Source organism: Manis javanica, chromosome 1 (assembly GCF_040802235.1).
Source record: "Manis javanica isolate MJ-LG chromosome 1, MJ_LKY, whole genome shotgun sequence".
In the NCBI taxonomy this organism is placed as follows: domain Eukaryota; kingdom Metazoa; phylum Chordata; class Mammalia; order Pholidota; family Manidae; genus Manis; species Manis javanica.
The window spans coordinates 166,572,133-166,593,740 of NC_133156.1; the positions used below are offsets into that span (position 1 = coordinate 166,572,133).

Sequence of the window (21,608 nt, forward strand, 5' to 3'; positions counted from 1 at the left end):
ATTCAACATAGTACTAGAGGTCCTAGCCACGGTAATCAGACAACACAAAGAAATAAAAGGGCATCCAGATTGGCAAGGAAGAAGTTAAACTGTCCCTGTTTGTAGATGACATGATATTGTACATAAAAAACCCTAAAGCATCCACTCCAAAACTACTATATCTAATATCAGAATTCAGCAAAGTTGCAGGATACAAAACTAATACACAAAAATCTGTGGCATTCCTATACACTAACAATGAACTAGCAGAAAGAGAAATCAGGAAAACAACTCTATTCACAATTTCATCAAAAAGAATAAAATACCTAGGAATAAACCTAACCAAGGAAGTGAAAGACCTATACTCTGGAAACTACAAGATGCTCATGAGAGAAATTAAGGAAGATACCAATAAATGGAAACATATCCCATGCTCATGGATAGGAAGACTTAATATTGTCAAAATGGCCATCTTGCCTAAAGCAATCTATAGATTCAATGCAATTCCTATCAAAATACCAACAGCATTCTTCAATGAAGTAGAGAAAATCATTCTAAAATTCATATGGAACCACAAAAGACCTCGAATAACCAAAGCAATTCTGAGAAGGAAGAATAAAGCTGGGGGGATTATGCTCCCCAACTTCAAGCTCTCCTACAAAGCCACAGTAATCAAGACAATTTGGTACTGGCACAAGAACAGACCCATAGACCAATGGAACATACTAGACAGACCAGATATAAACCCAACGATATATGGTCAATTAATATATGATAAAGGAGTCGTGGACATACAATGGGGAAATGACAGCATCTTCAACAGCTGGTTTTGGCAAAACTGGACAGCCATATGCAAGAGAATGAAACTGGATGACTGTTTAACCCCAAACACAAAAGTAAACTCAAAATGGATTAAAGACTTGAATGTAAGTCATGAAACCATAAAACTCTTAGAAGACAACACAGGCAAATATCTCCTGAATATAAGCATGAGCAACTTCTTCCTGAATACATCTCCTCAAGCAAGGGAAACAAAAGCAAAAATGAACTCATGGGACTACATCAAACTAAAAAGTTTCTGTACGGCAAAGGACACCATCAACAGAACAAAAAGGCATCCTACAGTGTGGGAGAAAATATATATTATTTTTTTTACATTTGAATTGCCAAAAGGCCTTTTTTGTTTGTTTCTTTGTTACCATTAGGGAGAATATATTTGTAAGTGATATATACGACAAGGGGTTAACATCCAAAATATATAAAGAACTTACACACCTCAACACCCAAAAAGCAAGTAACACAATTAACAAATAGGCAGAGGATATGAAGAGACAGTTCTCCAAAGAAGAAATTCAGATAGCCAACAGACACATGAAAAGATGCTCCACATCACTAATCATCAGGGAAATGCAAATTAAAACCACAATGAAGTATCACCTCATACCAGTAAGGATGGCCAGCATTGAAAAGACTAAGAACAACAAATGCTGGCGAGGATGTGGAGAAAGGGGAACCCTCCTACACTGCTGGTGGGAATGTAAGGTAGCTCGACCATTGTGGAAAGCAATATGTAGGTTCCTCAAAAAACCAAAAATAGAAATACCATTTGACCCAGGAATCCCACTCCTTGGAATTTACCCAAAGAATACATCTTCTCAAATTCAAAAAGACATATGCATCCCTATGTTTATCGCAACACTTTTTACAATAGCCAAGATATAGAGGCAACCTAAATGTTCATCAGTAGATGAATGGATAAAGAAGACGTGGTACATATACACAATGGAATACTATTCAGCCATAAGAAAGAAACAAATCCTACCATTTGCAACAACATGGATGGAGCTAGAAGACATTATACTCAGTGAAATAAGCCAGGAGGAGAAAGACAAATGCCATATGATTTCCCTCATTTGTTGAGTATGGCAATGAAGCAAAACTGAAGGAGGAAGGTAGCGGCAGACTCAGAGACTCCAAGAATGAACTAGTGGTTACCAAGGGGGAGGGGTCTAGGAGGGTGGGTGGGGAGGGAGGGAGAAGGGGACTGAGGGGTATTATGTTTAGTACACATGCTATGGGGGATCACGGGGAGAACGGTGTAGCACAGAGAAAGCACATAGTGGATCTGTGGCATCTTGCTGCACTGATGGACAGTGACTGCATTGGGGTACAGGTGGGGACTTGATAATACGGGTAAATGTAGTAACCACATTGTTTTTTCATGTGAAACCTTCATAAGAGTGTGTATCAATCATACCTTAATAAAAAATGAAAAAAAAAAAAGGAAATATGCCAGGCGGAAAAAGACAAGTATCAAATGACTTCACTCGTCTGTGGAGGATAAGAACAAAAAAGAAAAACTGAAGGGAACAAAACAGCAGCAGACTCACAGAACCCAAGAATGGACTAACACTTATCCAAGGGAAAGGGACTGGGGAGGATGGGTGGGAAGGGAGGGATAAGGGGAAATAAAGGGACATTACGATTAGCAGACATAATGTCGGAGGGTGGGGGACACGAGGAGGGCTGTACAACACAGAAGACAAGTAGTGATTCCACAGCATCTTACTACACTGATGGACAGTGACTGTAATGGGGTATGTGGGGGGGTACTTGATGATGGGGGGAGTCTAGTAAACATAATATTGCTCATGTAATTGTAGATTAATGATACCAAAATAAAAAAATTGAAAAATTGAAAAAAAGGAAATAATTACCATAAATATCACAATAGTGGTTACCTCTGAGTGGAAAGGACAGGTTATAAGAACAAGGGAAGGGTTCTGGGACACTGGAAACATTCACTTTTCAGTGGTGGTTACATGCATGTGCACTTTGTGGTAAATCATTCAGCTGTATATTTATATTTTTGTATACTTTTCTGCAAATATGTTCTATTGCACACACACACACAAAAAAAAAGTCTAAGAACATAGGCTTTGGCAATAGAGAATGGAGAACTCTTTTCTTCCTTTTCCCTCTTCCCAACTGAACCTGCATTTTCATGCCTAGAGTTCTCCATCCTGAGACCAGACCATAGCCACAACCTTGACTGGTCTAAAGTGAATGGCAAAGATTTCTTACCCACCTAAGAAATAAAAAGTTGGTTGCCAGATATTACATGGGCATGGTGAGATTGTCAAGGAAAGGAAGTGTGGCCTGATGGGCCATAATCTCAATCCTGCAAGACCCTTTCACGGAGAGCCCCCTGCTCCCCATGCCCCTCAGGTCCAGCTCACTTGAAAGAAGCAAGGCCTACTTAGGGAGGTATCCAGGGAAAGCAGGGGGGTTCTCACAAAGACACCTTACCTACGTTAGTCATCCAGACAACTAATCTTTCAGCTAGACTAGAAACTGATGTAGAATGCCTGGAACTGAATCTGTAAAAGAACAAAACACAAAGTTATTAAACAGAACAGTAAAACACAGTAGTATTTTATGTTTTTAATATAAAAGCACAATCTGAATAAGTCACCTGTTTTCCTCTTGTTCTGCTTGTGACTTCTGGGGGACTAAAAGGCAACAAAATAAAGTTTTAATATGATAGTTAACCTGGTAAAGAAAATATAACATGTAGAAGACAATTTGGAAATAAAAATTTATTAATAAAACAACCCCTAAAAAATAATAAAATAAGCAGTACTATGGCAGGCCGGAAAATACAATAATTTGGGGAATTTCCCTCCAGCTAAAAAACTGTCCATCTTAGGAACACTGAAAATATAAAGTTTTTTAGATTTTATGTAATCCTGGTCTCTGATAATCAGCTGCAGACCATAGGCTAGAACAGTGTAAGACATACCTCTAAAATGAGGCAAGATGTGGCCTCTAAAGCAAACATTTAAAATGTTTTTTTAATTTTAATTCTAATATTAACATTTATAAAAAACTTGTTTTGGGAAGCCTAACATTATTCTATGGACTTACCTACAGTTATTCTGGATAAATACTGTGAAGATTCATCAGAAACAGAGCTCTCGTTACCCAGTATGTAGAGTGCAATGCTCTGTGTAAAGAGAAAATCAACAGTATTATTTTTTAAACGACCAAGATATAATTGCACATAGGAAAATTCATCCATTTTGGGTGTACAGCTCTGAGTATTGACAAACATTATACAATGACATAACCACTACCACACTCATGATATAGAACACCTCCAACCTTATTATATGGACAATGGTGAGATTGTCAAGGAAAGGAAGTGTGGCCTGATGGGCCATAATGTACCCTCTGTAGTCAATCCACTCCTCCTACACTCAGCACCAGAAACAACTCATTGGTTTTCTTTCTCTATGGTTTTACCTATTCTACAATGTCATGTAAATGGAATCATGGGATATGTAGTTTTCTGTGTCCTAACTCTGACTGAGATTCATTCGCATTACTGCCTGTATCACTAGTTTCTTTTTACTGCTAAGCAGTATTCCATTACACAGATGTACCAAACTTGGTTTCTCTATTCAAACCGAGGGGTATCTGGGTTATGTCTGCTTAGGCAAGTCCTAGCCCTCTAACCCTGATACTTCTCTACTTTGGCCTTCAAAGTTCTCATCTGAAGTTGCTAGGAATACCAAGATGTGCACCTGTGGTGGGTTCTTTTTTTGGGGAGAGGGGGGGATAGTAAGATGACTGTGTTGAAGTTTTAATACAAAGCTGGAGGATCTTAAAACCCTATATTTAAAACCAATATAAGCACTGCAATTGGTATGTTACTGAATCTAGTCGACATCATATCTAACAAAGGAAAGTTACAGGAGCATCTTAAGCTAACTGATACAATTTAAGTTGGAGGCTGAACAATGTTGATATATTCATATCTTTTGGCTCTTTTTTGTGTAGATATACACCAAGTGCACCTTCATTCAGCAGAACTGGACTGGACCAATACTCTTGGTTGGTTTCAGTTAGATGTTTCCACACAAGCAGCAAAGAATGTGGAAGTTCAGGGATTAAGCTGCATTTAATACACTGCAAATGTAATCCCACTGAATTGTACACATAGAAACAGTCAAAATAACTATGTATATTTTATCACCATTTTTTTCAAAAGTCACCATTCTACATGTTATTTCAGAGCAACAAGAGGCTTTTGAAGCCTTTCTCAACAGGAAGTAAAGTAGAATGTAAAAGAAAAGACTGGTGGGGTACAAGGCCATTTACCACCAACTGACACGTACAAGGAGACAAAAGATTAAGGTTTCCCCGTAAGCCTGGGAAGGCCCTAACTCTGGAAAGAACCACAAACGACCGACAAGTAGGCTGTTCTAGGGACAGGAACATGAAGGAACTCACCTTTACAAGCATCCTTTGGTTATTTTTGAAAGTTTGTCCTTGGACATGTATTAACTATTCAAAATGAACTAATTTTTAAAAATAAATAAGGATGCATCTCTTTGGGAAAAACATTCAAGTAGGTTTTTTTGTAGCTACAGACAAGCTGATGATAAAAATTTAAATGAAAAGGCAAGGAACTAAAATAGCTAAAACAGTTTCCCTTTGGTAAGGGAAGGAGGAGCCAATTTTAAAACTTACTACAAAGCTACAGTAATGAAGGAAGTGTGGGGTGCAACATAGACCAGTGGACCAGAACAGATTAAGTCCAGAAATAGATACACAAGGATATGATCAATTGATTTTTGATGAAACTGCAAAAGCAAAAGAGAAAGGATAGTCTTTTCAACAATGGTGTTAAAAGAACTAGACACCCAAATGGAATAAAAGCTTTCACCTAAGCCTCAGAATTTACAAAAAATTCACAGAAAACGCTTTGACCTAAGCCTCAGAACTTACAAAATATTCACAAAATAGATGCATGGATCATAGATCTAAATGCAAAATGTGAAACTATAAAACATCTAAAAAGAAATAGAGGAGAAAATCTTTGTGACCTGAAGTTAAACAATGAGTTCTTAAGACATGATACCAAAAGCATATCCATGAAAGAAAAACTGGATAAAATGGCTTCATCAAAATTAAACTTTTGCTCTGCAGAAGAAACATTAAGAAATGATGAACCATGACAAGCTACAAACCAGGAAAAAATATTTGCAATTCACGTATCTGTCAAAACCTTACATTCAGAACTCTCAACATCATCAGCCATTAAGAAAATTCTAATTATCACCACATGAGATATCACTACACATTTATCAAAATGGCAAGAATTAAAAATCATGACAATACCATAAAAAACACTGACAAGAATACAGAAAAACTGTAACTCTCACACACTGATGATAAGAATGTAAAATGGTACAGCCACTCTGAAAAATAGTTGACAGTTTCTTAAAAAACTAAATATACACTTACTATATGACCATCAATTCCACCTCTGAGTATCTACCCTACAGAAATGAAAATTTTTATGTTCACATAAAAACCTGGACATGGATGTTTACAGCAGCTGTATTCATTATTCTAAAAACTGGAACCAACCCAAATATCTTTAGTGAGTGAATGGAACACCAACGTGATACATCCATATAACAGACTAGCACTCAAATGCAACAAACTGCTCCTACAGGCAACAACTTGGATGAGTCTCAAACCCATGAGGGAATTTTTGAGCATTGACAAAACTGTCCTGTATCCTAATTATGGTAGTGATTACGTGAATTGATACAGTTGTTGAAATTCACAGACATGTACACAAAATGAAAAAAAGTTAATTTTTTGTATAATTTTTTTAATTTAATTTAAAAAGAAAAAAGTTAACAAGTTAGGAACACTTGGACTACATACCAAGACTATAAGTCTGCTTCTCTCACAGATTCCAGGCAGGTAAGGATAGGGCGGCATTCCTTCACCCTTCAGACAAGAACTCACCCACTGATAAATACTTGGTGGCTCAGGAGTAAAAAATGGTGGTTGATGCATAAATCCTGCTTGACCTTCAGAATTAGACAAACGTGTATAAAGACAAAAGACTATATTAAGACAGTACCATTTTATCCTAAAGGAAAAATGATCAACAGTACCTGTCATTTGGAATGAATTGGAGTAACATTCTTCTACATTCTCTAAAACGCTTCATGTTTTCTGCCACAGTAAGTAACTGACTATATTATAATATGTAGAATTTAAATGATTATTATTTTATCCCTTCCTGGATGGAAATTTAACAAAGTCTTATTTTCAAGGTATATAAACAACCTAAATCAAAATTTTTTGCCCTAACCCTAATGGTGGAAAAAACAGAAGAGACACCCAGAATTCTGCTCTAATTTGGGCCCCAACCTTGAGTCCCTTTCACACGAGGTCTAGGCAATACAGTGATGATGAAAATGTTCTACATCTGCACTGCCCAATATGGCAACCACTAGCCCTATGGGAATACTGAGCACTTGAAATATGCTAGTGCAACTAAGGAGACTGAAGTTTCCATATTAGTTTAAATAAAACATGGCTGGTGGCTACTAAGTGGACAGCAACAGACTAGGGCAAAGCATCCTTGGCACTCAGGGGTGGGCAAAATTTCTTCCCCACACTAAGATCTACAAGTAAGAGATCAAGCACTACAAACTAAAACCTGCCTGGCACAAAGACCCTGCCTCTGACTTAGAGGCTAACAGTAAGAAATATGTCCTTTGCTATTTACTGAGAAAGAAACAAGCAAACGGTACTGTAATTCAGAAAATCTGTAATGGCACAAACACTTACCTCGATCAATGGTGCATACTTGTCCAGTAGTTCTGACAAGCGTTGGGTAATCTCTATAGTAGTGATCTATGTAAGGCTCCAACTTTAAATCTCTAAAACAATAAGAGCATATAAGAAAGAAATAACAAGAAAGGTAAAACAGCATTTTCCCTCCACAAAGTCCAAATTCACCAGCTGAACTTTTCAATGAAAAAAATTTCCTTACAAGAAAAAAGATAAATCTGAGTCTCTCTATTCTATTTCTGGACTTTCAAGGGCCTAATACAATAAATGCAACCCAAACCCCTTTTGCTAGATAAATTTTATGTAGATAAAACTCAAGTAAAAACACTGTAATCTAGTTCCTCCTCTGTTATTTATTAGTGTGATCTTCAGCAAGTCTGTCTATGAACCTCAGTATTTCCTTCTCAGAAATGGGGAAACACCGGTTAACTCAGAAATTTTAAAGATAAATAAAACATATGTGTGAAAAATACCATAATAAAATGTAAAACATTATATAGATGTTATTTACATATTTTAGAGAGCCATAATTAGGATTTGGAAATCATTTCATTACAAAAGACTTTTCATGATAGTAATGATTTGTCATAAGACAAAATTAACCATCAATTAAAATGGCCAATTTAAAAGAGCATAGAAGTGAGAAAATGTGTTATAACTTTTACTCAGAGGTTGACATTTCGATTCAAATTCAGCTTTCTTCATCACCAAGGGTCACAACGGCTTAAACACCAATTATGACCTTTAGAATTCAGCACCAAACATGAGGTGCTAGAAGGCTGTTAAAACAAATTACTAGGATAATCTTATTGTGGATACAAGATTCTAAAAGACAGGGATGACCACAGATTGCAACAAGAGCTCAGCAAAAAAAGCCCACAGCTAGCAAACATTCATGTTCTTAGAAATAACCTTGGGCAAGCATTGTCATCGCCAAAACAGGGGTCATGATACCTACTTTCCTGACAGTTTATACATGTCAACTACAAGTGCATTAACTGTGAACACTATTTGAATGCAGGTATCTACATAACACCAGGTGTTATTATAGAACTTCCACCATAGTGTAGCCAGTCTTCTTGCCAAAATGAGAAGTTGAGCAGGCCACCCGCACTGATAACACACTTCTGTGACCTCCCACTATTTCTGGGATAAAGAAGAAATTCCAGTATGGCCCACAAGGCCCTTACATAGCCAGTATCTTTAAACAATTCTGTGATTTACAGAAAATGCTCTGGACTTCTGAGAAGGTAAGTTTCAGAAATTTCTTTACAAGGTTTTTATATGATACTCAGCGCTAAGATCAAGTCATCAAAGGACCTCTTGGCAATTTCTAATCTACAAACAATATTTACCTTGCCAATTGAACAAGAAGGTCAACAAGAGAGCGAATTCCTTCGCCCATTAGGGTATTCAACTTAAGCTCCTCATAGACAAGGTGAAGAACAAAAAAAATTGCAGGTATATGAGTAAAGAGAAGTGTGGAAGAATCCAAACTGAGATTCTGTGAAACATCCTCATCCTTTATCTGTGAAACTTCCAAAGGACTCAAACATAAAGATCTATTCAAAAGATGAGACTCAACATTCTGGTGGTAGTCTGAATTTAGTAAATATTCCCAGTCCTGAGAAAAACAAAGAAGATACAATATTTTAAATAATGCCTCCTTGTAATATCATCACTAAAAAAGAAAACCAAACTCACTTAAAACAGATCAAGTTCCATTTTCACATTACATTGACCTAAAAATATGAAAAAAATCACAGTGCTGAAAATTTAGGATCAGCATCAAAATAACTAAGAAATTTCCAGATGCCAGCAAAAAGCATTAAGATAAGCCACCTTTAAAACTCATTTGAAAAAACCATAAAATTATACCCTGTTAGGAAGAGGCTTTGAGAGAAGAAAACTACTTACTTAACAAAGAGATTGATGGAGAAATTTATGAAGCCAAAAGTGAAGAATGAAAGGTGGGACGTGTAAACAGACAGGTTTTATGAGCACTAAACTGATTTGTGTTTATTTATCTTTCCATGTTTATAAGATACTGGGGCTGGTAATATAACCAAAAAACAACTGAGTTTTATATTCAGACTGTATTACATGTTACAAGTATTGAGTCTGTTTGGATTTCTACTTGTGATTTACTCTATTGTGTTGAAAGAATGTGGTCTATGCTATTATAAGATCCTGGAATTTACAGGTGTTTTTGTGAGGTGTAACACAGAATGTTAGTCTAACTTAAAAACTGTTGGGCCAAAAACAGAAAGAACTAACCATAGAAGTAAAACAAGGGTAAACTGAACAAGTAAACTTTTTTTTTTTAAATCTACTCATCAAAAGACACTACTATGCCAAATACCAGGAGAAAATATTCCCAAAATGTACACAACAAAGAACTTGTCCAGAATATATAAAGAACTTTTCCAGCTCAGTAACTTTAAAAATTCAATTAAAGAATAGGGAACACTTCCGGCATCAGCACTCTCTGGAGGACTTGTGCCGGGGGATGATCATCAAAAAGCCTCCACAGGGATCCGGACGATGCTGCGGTTGTGGCTGCATCCAATCCACCGTCTCCTGGACTTGCCATAAGAAGGAGGAGGGAGATGTCTAGGCTGGCATGTGCATACAGTGAGACAACGAATTTGACCGGATCTGTACTGTTGGAACTCAACCAGGAGTTGGGAGGGGTGCAAGTTGTAGCACCCCAAAATCTCATGACTATAGACTATCTATGGTTAAAAGAACATATGGGATGTGAACAGATCCCAGAAATGGGCTGCTTTAATTTGTCTGATGGTTCAAGTACAGTTGGACAATATCCATCATATCATAGATAAATTTTCACAAATGCCTAGGGTGCCTAAATGGTTTTCTTGGCTTCACTGGAGATGGCTGGTAATTATAGATTTGCTTTGTTTATGTCACCGTATTCCTATTATGTTAATATGTGTGTGCAAATTAGTTAGTAGTTTAAAACCTATACATACTTAAGGTACTATACAAGAAGATATGTCAAAGAAATAATCAATCCTCCCAAGTTTCCTTCATATGCTACATCTATAGCTTTTCTTCTTCCTTCCTAATTACAACCCTTAAATAGAATTCGTGCCTCATATCGAATTTACCGAGTATCATAATTCCTCCAGGTGGTAAAGATACCTCGAGACAAGTGCTGGGCATAGAAGCCACAGGGCATAAATCTGCAAAGAAGTAAAAAGCTAACCTTTGCAAACAATATGGCTTCTCTCTCACTTACCAACTTTACATTTCCCTGTATGGCCCCGGAAGATGACTGGTTAGCCAGAGACGGGTAAGATTCCTCAAGGGAGGAACAACCTAAGACAGGCACAGTCGCAGGGGGGCCATCAGGTGAGAATTTGGGGATCAACAGAGGTGAGGCTCAGAACCTCACCCCCCCTGCTTTGAGAGAAATCTTCTGCATCCGTGGATGTCTTGCTGCCCTTGTCTAGCCTGGATTAATACTTAGTCCATAGGCACACACCTGATCATCTGATCATCTACATTTGCCCTCTTACAACACTAAACTATGTTTTCTACCTTTATCTTGCATCTACCTACCACTTCAGCATTTTATTAAAAATAAAAATAATAATAATAATAGGAGAAATGTGGGATCAACATATAAATCAAGTACAAAAATCAAACGAATATTCATAGTTGACCTGATTGTTTATAGGTCATATTGCATGATCAAAACCGAAAGTTTCTGTGATGACTGCCCTTGTACTGTTCACCATGTAAGAATTTATTCACTATGTAAGAATTCGTTCACCATGTAAGAACTTGTTCGTTATGCTTCAGAAGATTGGAGACTGACGAGAATTAGGCTTGAGATGGATTAATGACTGTACATTGAGCGTTGACCCCCCTATACTGAATTTTATTGTTGTTAACAACCATTTGATCAAAAAATATGAGAGATGCCCTCTCAAAAAAAAAAAAAAAAAATTATACCTGGATTAAAAAAAAAAAAAAAAAAAAAAAGAATAGGGAACAGCCTTGAGCAAAACTTCACAGAAAGATACATAACTAGCTAAGAAGCACATGAAAAGTGTTTAACATCATTAGTCATAAGGGACAGGTAAATTAAAACCACTAAGAGAAACTACTTCACACACACTCAAATGGTTAAAATGAAAAAAACTCACAACTGCAAATGTTGTGCAAGATGAACAAGAGTGTAACATGGCACAAGCTGGGGAACCAGCAATGTGCCAACAATTTCACTACTAGGTATTATCCAAGGGAAATGTAAATATATGTCCACAAAGACTAACTGAATGTTGGTGGCAGCATTTTTCATAATAGTCAAATGTGGGAAATAGCCTAGGTATCTATCCGCAGAATGGATAAACAAACTATGGTACATTCATCCTAACTTAGCAGTATAAAGGCATAAACCACTGACATCTACAACAGGGATGAGTGTCAAAAACATTATGCTGAATAAAAGGAACTTTAAACCAAAGAACACATACTATATTATTTCATTTATACCAAGTTTTAGAAAGGTAAAACTAACATAGTGACAGAATTCAAGTCCATGGCTACTTCAAGAAGAAAGGACGGGAATGATTTAAAAAGGACACAGGGGAACTTTACGAACAATGAAAAATGTTTTGTGTTTTGAGAGGGGCGAGCGACGTAAGTGTGCATTTGTTAAAAGTGATCAGTCTGCAAATTTAAGATCTAAGCACTTTACCTATGTAAATTGTACCTCAATTAAAAAAGATTATTTTAAACTACTTAAGAATATACCCAGGAAATTAGATATATTTGAGACTTAACTAGAAGATCTAGTTTGAGAATGCACTAGAAGACAGACAATAAAACATCCATAATCCAAACTTAAATCATGCAACATTATGTATGCTTGGTAATTTTTAGACGATTAAAGACAAAAGTGAATATATAACCATAGGAAACAGATCCTATTCTTGAAAATAACTGTTATTCAGTATTAAAATAAAAAAGCCAAAGGTGTTAGACATACACACAAAATCAACTTGGATATGACAGAAATGGGAGACTAGTACAACTATCCACAAATTAATTTCTATTAGCAAGAAATAATGCTTACATCATCAGATCCTGTCTCTGAAGGCCTTGCTTTTTTGGGTGCAATGACTGGGGAAAGTGATCCTTCAAAGTCAAACTGAAAGATAAGCACAAAAGAGAAGACAAAAATCATATAAATTTATCATTGTCTCCTGATCAATCTAAAGAATTTAGAAATCAGTTCTACCAATTATGGAAACTCAGTAAAGTCATCAAAACTCATTTTTTTCATCTGGAAAAACATGGCATGAATACCTTTCCTCTAGGGTTATTGTGTAGGTGAAATGAAATCATGTATATAAAGCACACAGTACGGTGTCTGGGCTCACAGGTGCTTCAGTGAAAGTTCCTTTACTTTTGTGATGACCCAGATCACCACTCCTATAGTATAAGAAGACCTACAGTCATATCCAAAACCTGACAAGTCTCAAAGAATCAACCCAACATTAGCCAAATATCACAACTAAGCAGACATTTATGTGGTTTGTCTACAGTGGACAATCTAACTATTCTAGGGTAGAAACAGGTAATTCTTTGATTTCCCCTTTCTCCTGAATCCACAGCAAGGATACACAGCACTGCCCTCCTGAGAGTTAGGTGTGGCCCTGTGACAGTGTGACTGAATGTAAGTGCATGTTACCACTTCCAGGTCCAGTTCATGACAACCTCCTATGTAAGCTCCTTCAAGCAAATTTCCTTGACACCTGAATATAAGTAGTCAACCCAAAGGCAATCTCTGAAGCCTCATGTTGAAGATGACAGATGCTCCATATACCTGGATTCCTAATAACTGTGCAGCCTATTTACCTGCTAACTACTGTTATATGAGCAAGCCATGTAGTTTTACTGTATGTGAGCCATTATATGTTTTAAGGGCTTTCTGTTAGAAGGGATAGTCTATCCTAACTAATACAGTTACAGAAAAGCAATATTGTACGTCAACTATACTTCAATTTAAAAAAATTTTTCTGAAAGCTCATTCTTATTCAATTGCCTCTGGCATAAAGTTTGCCACCCTTCTACTTCATGCAGGCACCAAACTACAACTAATCAATCTAAACTATATAAATGGCAATGGCGTGTTGGCAAAACTGGACAGCTACATGTAAGAGAATGAAACTGAATCATTGTCTAACCCCATACACAAAAGTAAATTCAAAATGGATCAAAGACCTAAATCTAAGTCATAAAACCATAAAACTCTAAAAAAAAGCATAGACAAAAATCTCTTGGACATAAACATGAGCAGCTTCTTCATGAACATAGCTCCCCAGGCAAGGAAAACAAAAGCAAAAATGAACAAGTGGGACTATATCAAGCTGAAAAGCTTCTGTACAACAAAGGACATCATCAACAGAATAAAAAGGCATCCTACAGTATGGGAGAATATATTCATAAATGACGTTTCCAATAAAGGACTGACATCCAAAATATATAAAGAGCTCACACACCTCAACAAACAAAAAGCAAATAAGCCAATTAAAAAATGGGCAGAGGATATGAACAGACGCTTCTCCAAAGAAGCAATTCAGATGGCCAACAGACACATGAAAAGATGCTCCACATCACTAATCATCAGAGAAATGCAAATTAAAACCACAATGAGATATCACCTCACACCAGTTAGGATGGTCACCATCCAAAAGACAAACAACAATAAATGTTAGCGAGGATGTGGAGAAAGGGGAACCCTTCTACATTGCTGGTGGGAATGTAAATTAGTTCAACCATTGTGGAAAGCAGTATGGAGGTTCCTCAAAAAACTAAAAATAGAAATACCATTGGACCCAGGAATTCCACTCCTGGGAATTTACCCTAAGAATGCAGGCACCCAATTTGAAAAAGACATTTGCACTCTTATGTTTATCACAGCACTGTTTACAATAGCCAAGAAATGGAAGCAACCTAAGTGTCCATCAGTAGATGAATGAATAATGATGTGGTACATACACACAATGGAATATTATTCAGCCATAAGAAGAAAACAAATCCTACCATTTGCAACAACATGGATGGAGCTAGAGGGTATTATGCTCAGTGAAATAAGCCAGGCAGAAAAAGACAAGTATCAAATGATTTCACTCATCTGTGGAGAATAAGAACAAAGAAAAAAACTGAAGGAACAAAACAGCAGCAGACACACAGAACCCAAGAATGGACCAACAATTACCAAAGGGAAAGGGACTGGGGAGGATGGGTGGGAGGGGAGAGATAAGGGAGAAAAAGGGGCATTACAATTAGCAGACATAATGTCAGAGGGGAGGTGGCACGGGGAGGGCTGTACAACACAGAGAAGACAAGTAGTGATTCTATAGCATCTTACTACGCTGATGGACAGTGACTGTAATGGGGTATGTGGTGGGGACTTGATGATGGGAGGAGTCTAATAACCATAATGTTGCTCATGTAATTGTAGATTGATACCAAAATTTAAAAAAAACATTAAAAAAATGACAATGGCTATTTTCCTATGCTATAAAAACTTGCATATTTATCAATCAATCCCATTCATTTGAAAATTGATTTATATACAAAAACTAAATATAGATAGCAATAAAGTAAGTTTTAAAACTGAACATTTAAAAATAAAACTGAATAGTTTTTAAAACTGATGAAGAGATTTTTCTTGAGACGCATACAAATAAAATACAGCCCCTCACAAACAGTAATATCAAAAAACAAAAATGACACAAATCAAAGCAACAAATTCATTTCTGATGGCTATCTTACCTAAAACTTAGACCAAAATATGGCATGTACACACACAGTCTAAGTCCCACAGTGAGAAATAATAACCCCCAGATTGGAAGACATAGAGTTAGGGAAAGACAGCAGAAACTACCTGATATGGATGCCTCTTTTTGGTATAAGTGGATCTGCTTATTTTCATTATTTTAATATTTTACAGGTTAGCCAACCCTGATATACAGATCTCTGACCTTGATCTATTGTTACTTGGATATAAACAATATACTTGTCTGTCTTCCCCTGAAACAGTCAGTTCCATGAGAGAACTGTCTTGCCTAATGCATACCTGAGCCGCATGCCTGGCCCACAGCAAGGGCCCAGTATCTATCTAATAATAATATGAGCACCCCAAAAGTTAACCCTGGATGTAGTCATTCATAGAATGTAAGAACTCAAAGAAAACATCATCTGGTCCACTGTTTTCATTAACACATCAGTAAATTAAGGACATCCAAAAAAATGCCATTAATCATTTAAATCCACTGTTAATGTCATTGGCAGAAATTTTGTACTCCCTACTCTCCACCTCATTATTTAAATGAAACAAAAAAAGAGGACAAATCTGAACAAAGCAAAATGAAAACTATTTGACTCTGAGGACCATTTCATCCTGAGCTTTGATGTGAAGAAAAAAGATAGCAAGCATGTAACTATGTACTCATATAAATAAATGTCAAAGCAACTAGACCTCAGAACTGATTTCCTTATTCCTTCCTGCAGGGCTATCATGCAATAAATAAGTCAGAGAGCCATGCCCTTTCTTTATGAAAGAACAGATGTGGGGTGCTCAGTCTTCCCCGAAACATGGAAACAAGAGTGGACACTAGTTCTCTGGTGAAGAATGGAGCACAATGATCCACATTCATCTGCAAGTTCCACAGCATAGTAACATAAAAAATACAAAAAGCTGAAGTGGACTCATTCATACTGTAGAAATCCTCAGTTTCTATAGGGCTCAATTTTTGTAAGGAAGGGAAAAATCTGAAATGAGGAAGCTTTCATGCAATTGTCTAGAAGAAAATTGACCCTATTTTCCCAGTAAGATTCTTCTCAAGGAAATTGCACAGTATAATTCTTTCACATGCTACAACAGACACAAATTCTCAAAAATAATATTTCATTAGAGTGGGAAAGGGCATTCGTTTAACACTGACAGAGCATCCATCTATGCCAGGCACTACTGTAAGTCCTAGAGATAATAGTAGTGAACAAAAACAAAATCCCTGCCTACAGATAACTTATATTCTAATGGGAGGAAGACAGACAGAAACAAGTAAAATATGTAGCATATTACATTTAATCAGTGCTAAGAGAAAAATAAAACAGATAAAGGAGATAAAAATTAAGGGGACTGGGGGTTACACATAATTCTACATAGAATGGACAGGGCGAGCCACACCGAAGTGACATCTGAAACAGACCGAAGTTTTTCTTGGCTGGGGTAAGACATTTTCTCCAGAGAAGACAGCAAATGCAAAGACCCTGAGGCAGGAACTTGCTTAGCGTGTGCAGGAAACAGAACGGAAGCCTGTGTAGTAGGTAACAACGTGAGCAGGGCAGGGACGAGTGAGAGGCAGGAGAGGGCTGGGTCACGTGGTGCCTTGGAGGCCTTTGGCTTTCACTCTAAGCAGGAGCCATAGGAGTGAGCTGAGCTTTTATTAGAGGGACTACTTTGGCTGATGGGAGAAGAAGGGATGAAACATAGGCAAAGACATGAAATCCAAGTAAAAAAATAAGAACTTTAAATGACCAATGAGAACTGCAAAAAAACCACTTCCATTTACTTACACAAAATTAAGATAAAATTTCTCATTAAGTTGACAAAGGTTCATCACACCACAAATAATCAAGCAATGAGGTGAAATGGTCAATTTCAAATAATATTAGTGAGAGTATCAACTGGACAACACTTTCTTGGACATTATTTGACCTAGTAACCCCTCTTTAAAGGTTCAATTCTTGGGAAATGACTAAAGATATAAAGATTTGTGTGCAAAAGAATGTCTGCAAATTACTCATAGTAAAAAAAAATTGGTTCAACAATGTTCAGTTATTAGCTATTGGTTGATTATGATAAAATCACATGGGAGGCGGAGCCAAGATGGCAGCATGAGTAGAGCAGCAGAAATCTCCTCCCAAAACCACATATATCTATGAAAATATAACAAAGACAACACTTCCTAACATAGAGACCAGAGGACACGGGACAACATCCAGACCATATCCACACGTGCGAGAACCCAGCGCCTCGTGAAGGGGGTCAGATACAAGCCCCAGCCCGACAGGACCCAAGCACGCCTCCCCCCAGCTCCCAGCGGGAGGAGAGGAGTCAGCAGGGAGGGAAAGGGAGCCCAGGACGGCTTAACACCCAGCCCCAGAGATCCGGACCAGAGCGCAGACACGGTGCATGCGTGGGGTCCTGGATACCAGCAAAACAGGGCGGCAAGGCTGGTGAGTGGGAACCGGAGGCCAGAGCTGGAGAACAAAGAAACAGGAGCGGCCGTTTTTTTTTTCTTCTGCGAGTGCTTTTTGGAAGTCTTAAAGGGACAGGGACCCCAGTACTAGGGAAACAGGGCAGCAAGACCGGTGAGCGGGTGCCTGAGACCGAAGGCTGAGGACAAAGAAAACCATGCATTTTTCTTTTTTTTTTTAATTATTTATTTAAATTTTTTTTTTTTTGGTTGCTGTTGTTGTTTTGGTTTGGAGAGTGCTTTTTGGAAGTCTTAAAGAGGCAGGGCAGGACACTTAGTCCAGCGGCAGGGAATCAGGGGATCTCTGGGCACTCTAACCCCCTGGGCAGCAGGGAGCACGGAGGCCCCTTACGGAGATAAATAGCCTCCGGGACGCTCCCCCTCCAATGGGGCTCCACAATTTTGGAACAGCAGCCGGAGCCAGGCCATGCCCACAGCAACAGCAGAGATAAACTCCACTGCAGCCAGGAAGGAATCAGAAGCCCTGTCTGTGCACACCTGCCCAGCACAAGCCACTAGAGGTCGCTATTCTCCCAGGAGAGGAAGGCCACAAACCCACAAGAAGAAAAGCTCTTCCAGCCGTCACTCGTGCCAGCTCTGCAAACTATCTCTATCACCATGAAAAGGCAAAACTACAGACAGACAAAGATCACAGAGTCAACACCTGAGAAAGAGACAGACCTAACCAGTACTCCTGAAAAAGAATTCAAAACAAAAATCATGAACATACTGATGAAGATGCAGAGAAAAACGCAAGAGCAATGGGATGAGATGCAGAGAAAAATGCAAGAGCAATGGGATGAAGTCCGGAGGGAGATCACAGATGTCAGGAAGGAGATCACAGAAGTGAAACAAACCCTGGAAGGATTTATAAGCAGAATGGATAAGATGCAAGAGGCCATTGAAGGAATAGAAACCAGAGAACAGGAACGTACAGAACCTGACATAGAGAGAGATAAAAGGATCTCCAGGAATGAAACAATACTAAGAGAACTATGTGACCAATCCAAAAGAAACAATATACATATTATAGGGATACCAGAAGAAGAGCAAAAGGGATAGAAAGTGTCTTTGAAGAAATAATTGCTGAAAACTTCCCCAAACTGGGGGAGGAAATAATCGAACAGACCATGGAAAATACACAAAACCCCCAACAGAAAAGAACCAAGGAGGACAACACCAAGACACATAATAATTAAAATGGCAAGGATCAAGGACAAGGAAAGAGTTTTAAAGGCAGCTAGAGAGAAAAAGGTCACCTATAAAGGAAAACCCATCAGGCTAACATCAGACTTCTCGACAGAAACCCTACAGACCAGAAGAGAATGGCATGATATATTTAATGCAATGAAACAGAAGGGCCTTTAACCAAGGATACTGTTTCCAGCATGACTATCATTTAAATATGATGGTGGGATTAAACAATTCCCAAACATGCAAAAGCTGAGGGAATTTGCTTCCCATAAACCACCTCTACAGGGCATCTTACAGGGACTGCTCTAGATGGGAGCACTCCTAAAAAGAGCACAGAACAAAACACACAACATATGAAGAATGGAGGAGGAGGAATAAGAAGGGAGAGAAGAAAAGAATCTCCAGACAGTGTATATAACAGCTCAATAAGTGAGCTAAGTTAGGCAGTAAGATACTAAAGAGGCTAACCTTGAACCTTTGGTAACCACGAATTTAAAGCCTGCAATGGCATTAAGTACATATCTCTCAATAGTCACCCTAAATTTAAATGGACTGAATGCAACAATCAAAAGACACAGAGTAATAGAATGGATAAAAAAGCAAGACCCATCTATATGCTGCTTACAAGAAACTCACCTCAAACCCAAAGACAAGCACAGACTAAAAGTCAAGGGTTGGAAAAACATATTTCAGGCAAACAACAGCAAGAAAAAAGCAGGGGTTGCAGTACTAATATCAGACAAAATAGACTTCAAAACAAAGAAAGTAACAAGAGATAAAGAAGGACACTACATAATGATAAAGGGCTCAGTCCAACAAGAGGATATAACCATTCTAAATATATATGTACCCAAAACAGGAGCACCAGCATTTGTGAAACAAATACGAACAGAACTAAAGAAGGAAATAGACTGCAATGCATTCATCTTACGAGACTTCAACACACCACTCACCCGAAAGGATAGATCCACCGGGCAGAAAATAAGTAAGGACACAGAGGCACTGAACAACACACTAGAACAGATGGACCTAATAGACATCTATAGAACTCTACATCCAAAAGCAACAGGATATACATTCTTCTCAAGTGCACATGAAACATTCTCCAGCATAGACCACATACTAGCGCACAAAAAGAGCCTCAGTAAATTCCAAAATATTGAAATGCTACCAAACAATTTTTCAGACCACAAAGGTATAAAACTACAAATAAATTCTACAAAGAAAACAAAAAGGCTCACAAACACATGGAGGCTTAACAAAATGCTTCTAAATAATCAATGGATCAATGAACAAATCAAAATAGAGATCAAATAATATATAGAAACAAATGACAACAACAACACAAAGCCCCAGCTTCTCTGGGATGCAGCGAAAGAAGTCTTAAGAGGAAAGTATATAGCGATCCAGGCACACCTGAAGAAGGAAGAACAATACCAAATGAATAATCTAACATCACAACTATCGAAACTGGAAAAAGAAGAACAAATGAGGCCTAAAGTCAGCAGAAGGAGGGACATAATAAAGATCAGAGAAGAAATAAATAAAATTGAAAAGAATAAAACAATAGCAAAAATCAACGAAACCAAGAGCTGGTTCTTTGAGAAAATAAACAAAACAGATAAGCCTCCAGCCAAACTTATTAAGAGAAAAAGAGAATCAACACAAATCAACATAACCACAAATGAGAATGGAAAAATCACAACAGACCCCACAGAAATACAAAGAATTATTAAAGACTACTATGAAAACCTATATGCCAACAAGCTGGAAAACCTAGAAGAAATGGACAACTTCCTAGAAAAATACAACCTCCCAGGACTGACCAAGGAAGAAACACAAAAGTTAAACAAACCAATTATGAGCAAAGAAATTGATACGGTAATCAAAAAACTACCCAAGAACAAAACCCCGGGGCCGGACGGATTTACCTCGGAATTTTATCAGACACACAGAGAAGACATAATACCCTTTCTCCTTAAAGTGTTCCAAAAAATAGAAGAGGAGGGAATACTCCCAAACTCATTCTATGAAGCCAATATCACCCTAATACCAAAACCAGGCAAAGACCCCACCAAAAAAGAAAATTACAGACCAATATCCCTGATGAATGTAGATGCAAAAATACTCAATAAAATGTTAGCAAACAGAATTCAACAGTATATCAAAAGGATCATACACCATGACCAAGTGGGATTCATCCCAGTAATGCAAGGATGGTACAACATTGGAAAATCCATCAACATCATCCACCACATCAACAAAAAGAAAGACAAAAACCACATGATCATCTCCATAGATGCTGAAAAAGCATTTGACAAAATTCAACATCCATTCAGATAAAAACTCTCAGCAAAATGGGAATAGAGGGCAAGTACCTCAACATAATAAAGGCCATATATGATAAATGCACAGCCAACATTATACTGAACAGCGAGAAGCTGAAAGCATTTCCTCTGAGATCGG

General features: G+C 37.7%; 1 protein-coding gene across 9 annotated transcripts in view; it reads right to left on the minus strand.

Annotated features, from left to right (window-relative positions):
* ANAPC1 (anaphase promoting complex subunit 1) overlaps positions 1–21,608 on the minus strand; it is a 114,350-nt gene that overhangs the window by 59,486 nt on the left and 33,256 nt on the right. For 8 of the 9 annotated variants that reach the window (XM_073240878.1, XM_073240857.1, XM_073240869.1 and 5 more), the window contains 7 exons: positions 12,752–12,826; positions 9,000–9,268; positions 7,642–7,733; positions 6,724–6,872; positions 3,907–3,985; positions 3,455–3,491; positions 3,289–3,359 (listed from right to left, as the gene is read on the minus strand). In XM_073240878.1, coding sequence (XP_073096979.1) covers positions 3,289–3,359; positions 3,455–3,491; positions 3,907–3,985; positions 6,724–6,872; positions 7,642–7,733; positions 9,000–9,268; positions 12,752–12,826 — 772 coding nt within the window. The remainder of the gene's footprint in view (positions 1–3,288; positions 3,360–3,454; positions 3,492–3,906; positions 3,986–6,723; positions 6,873–7,641; positions 7,734–8,999; positions 9,269–12,751; positions 12,827–21,608) is intronic. The other variant, XM_073240879.1, reaches the window with a different exon arrangement.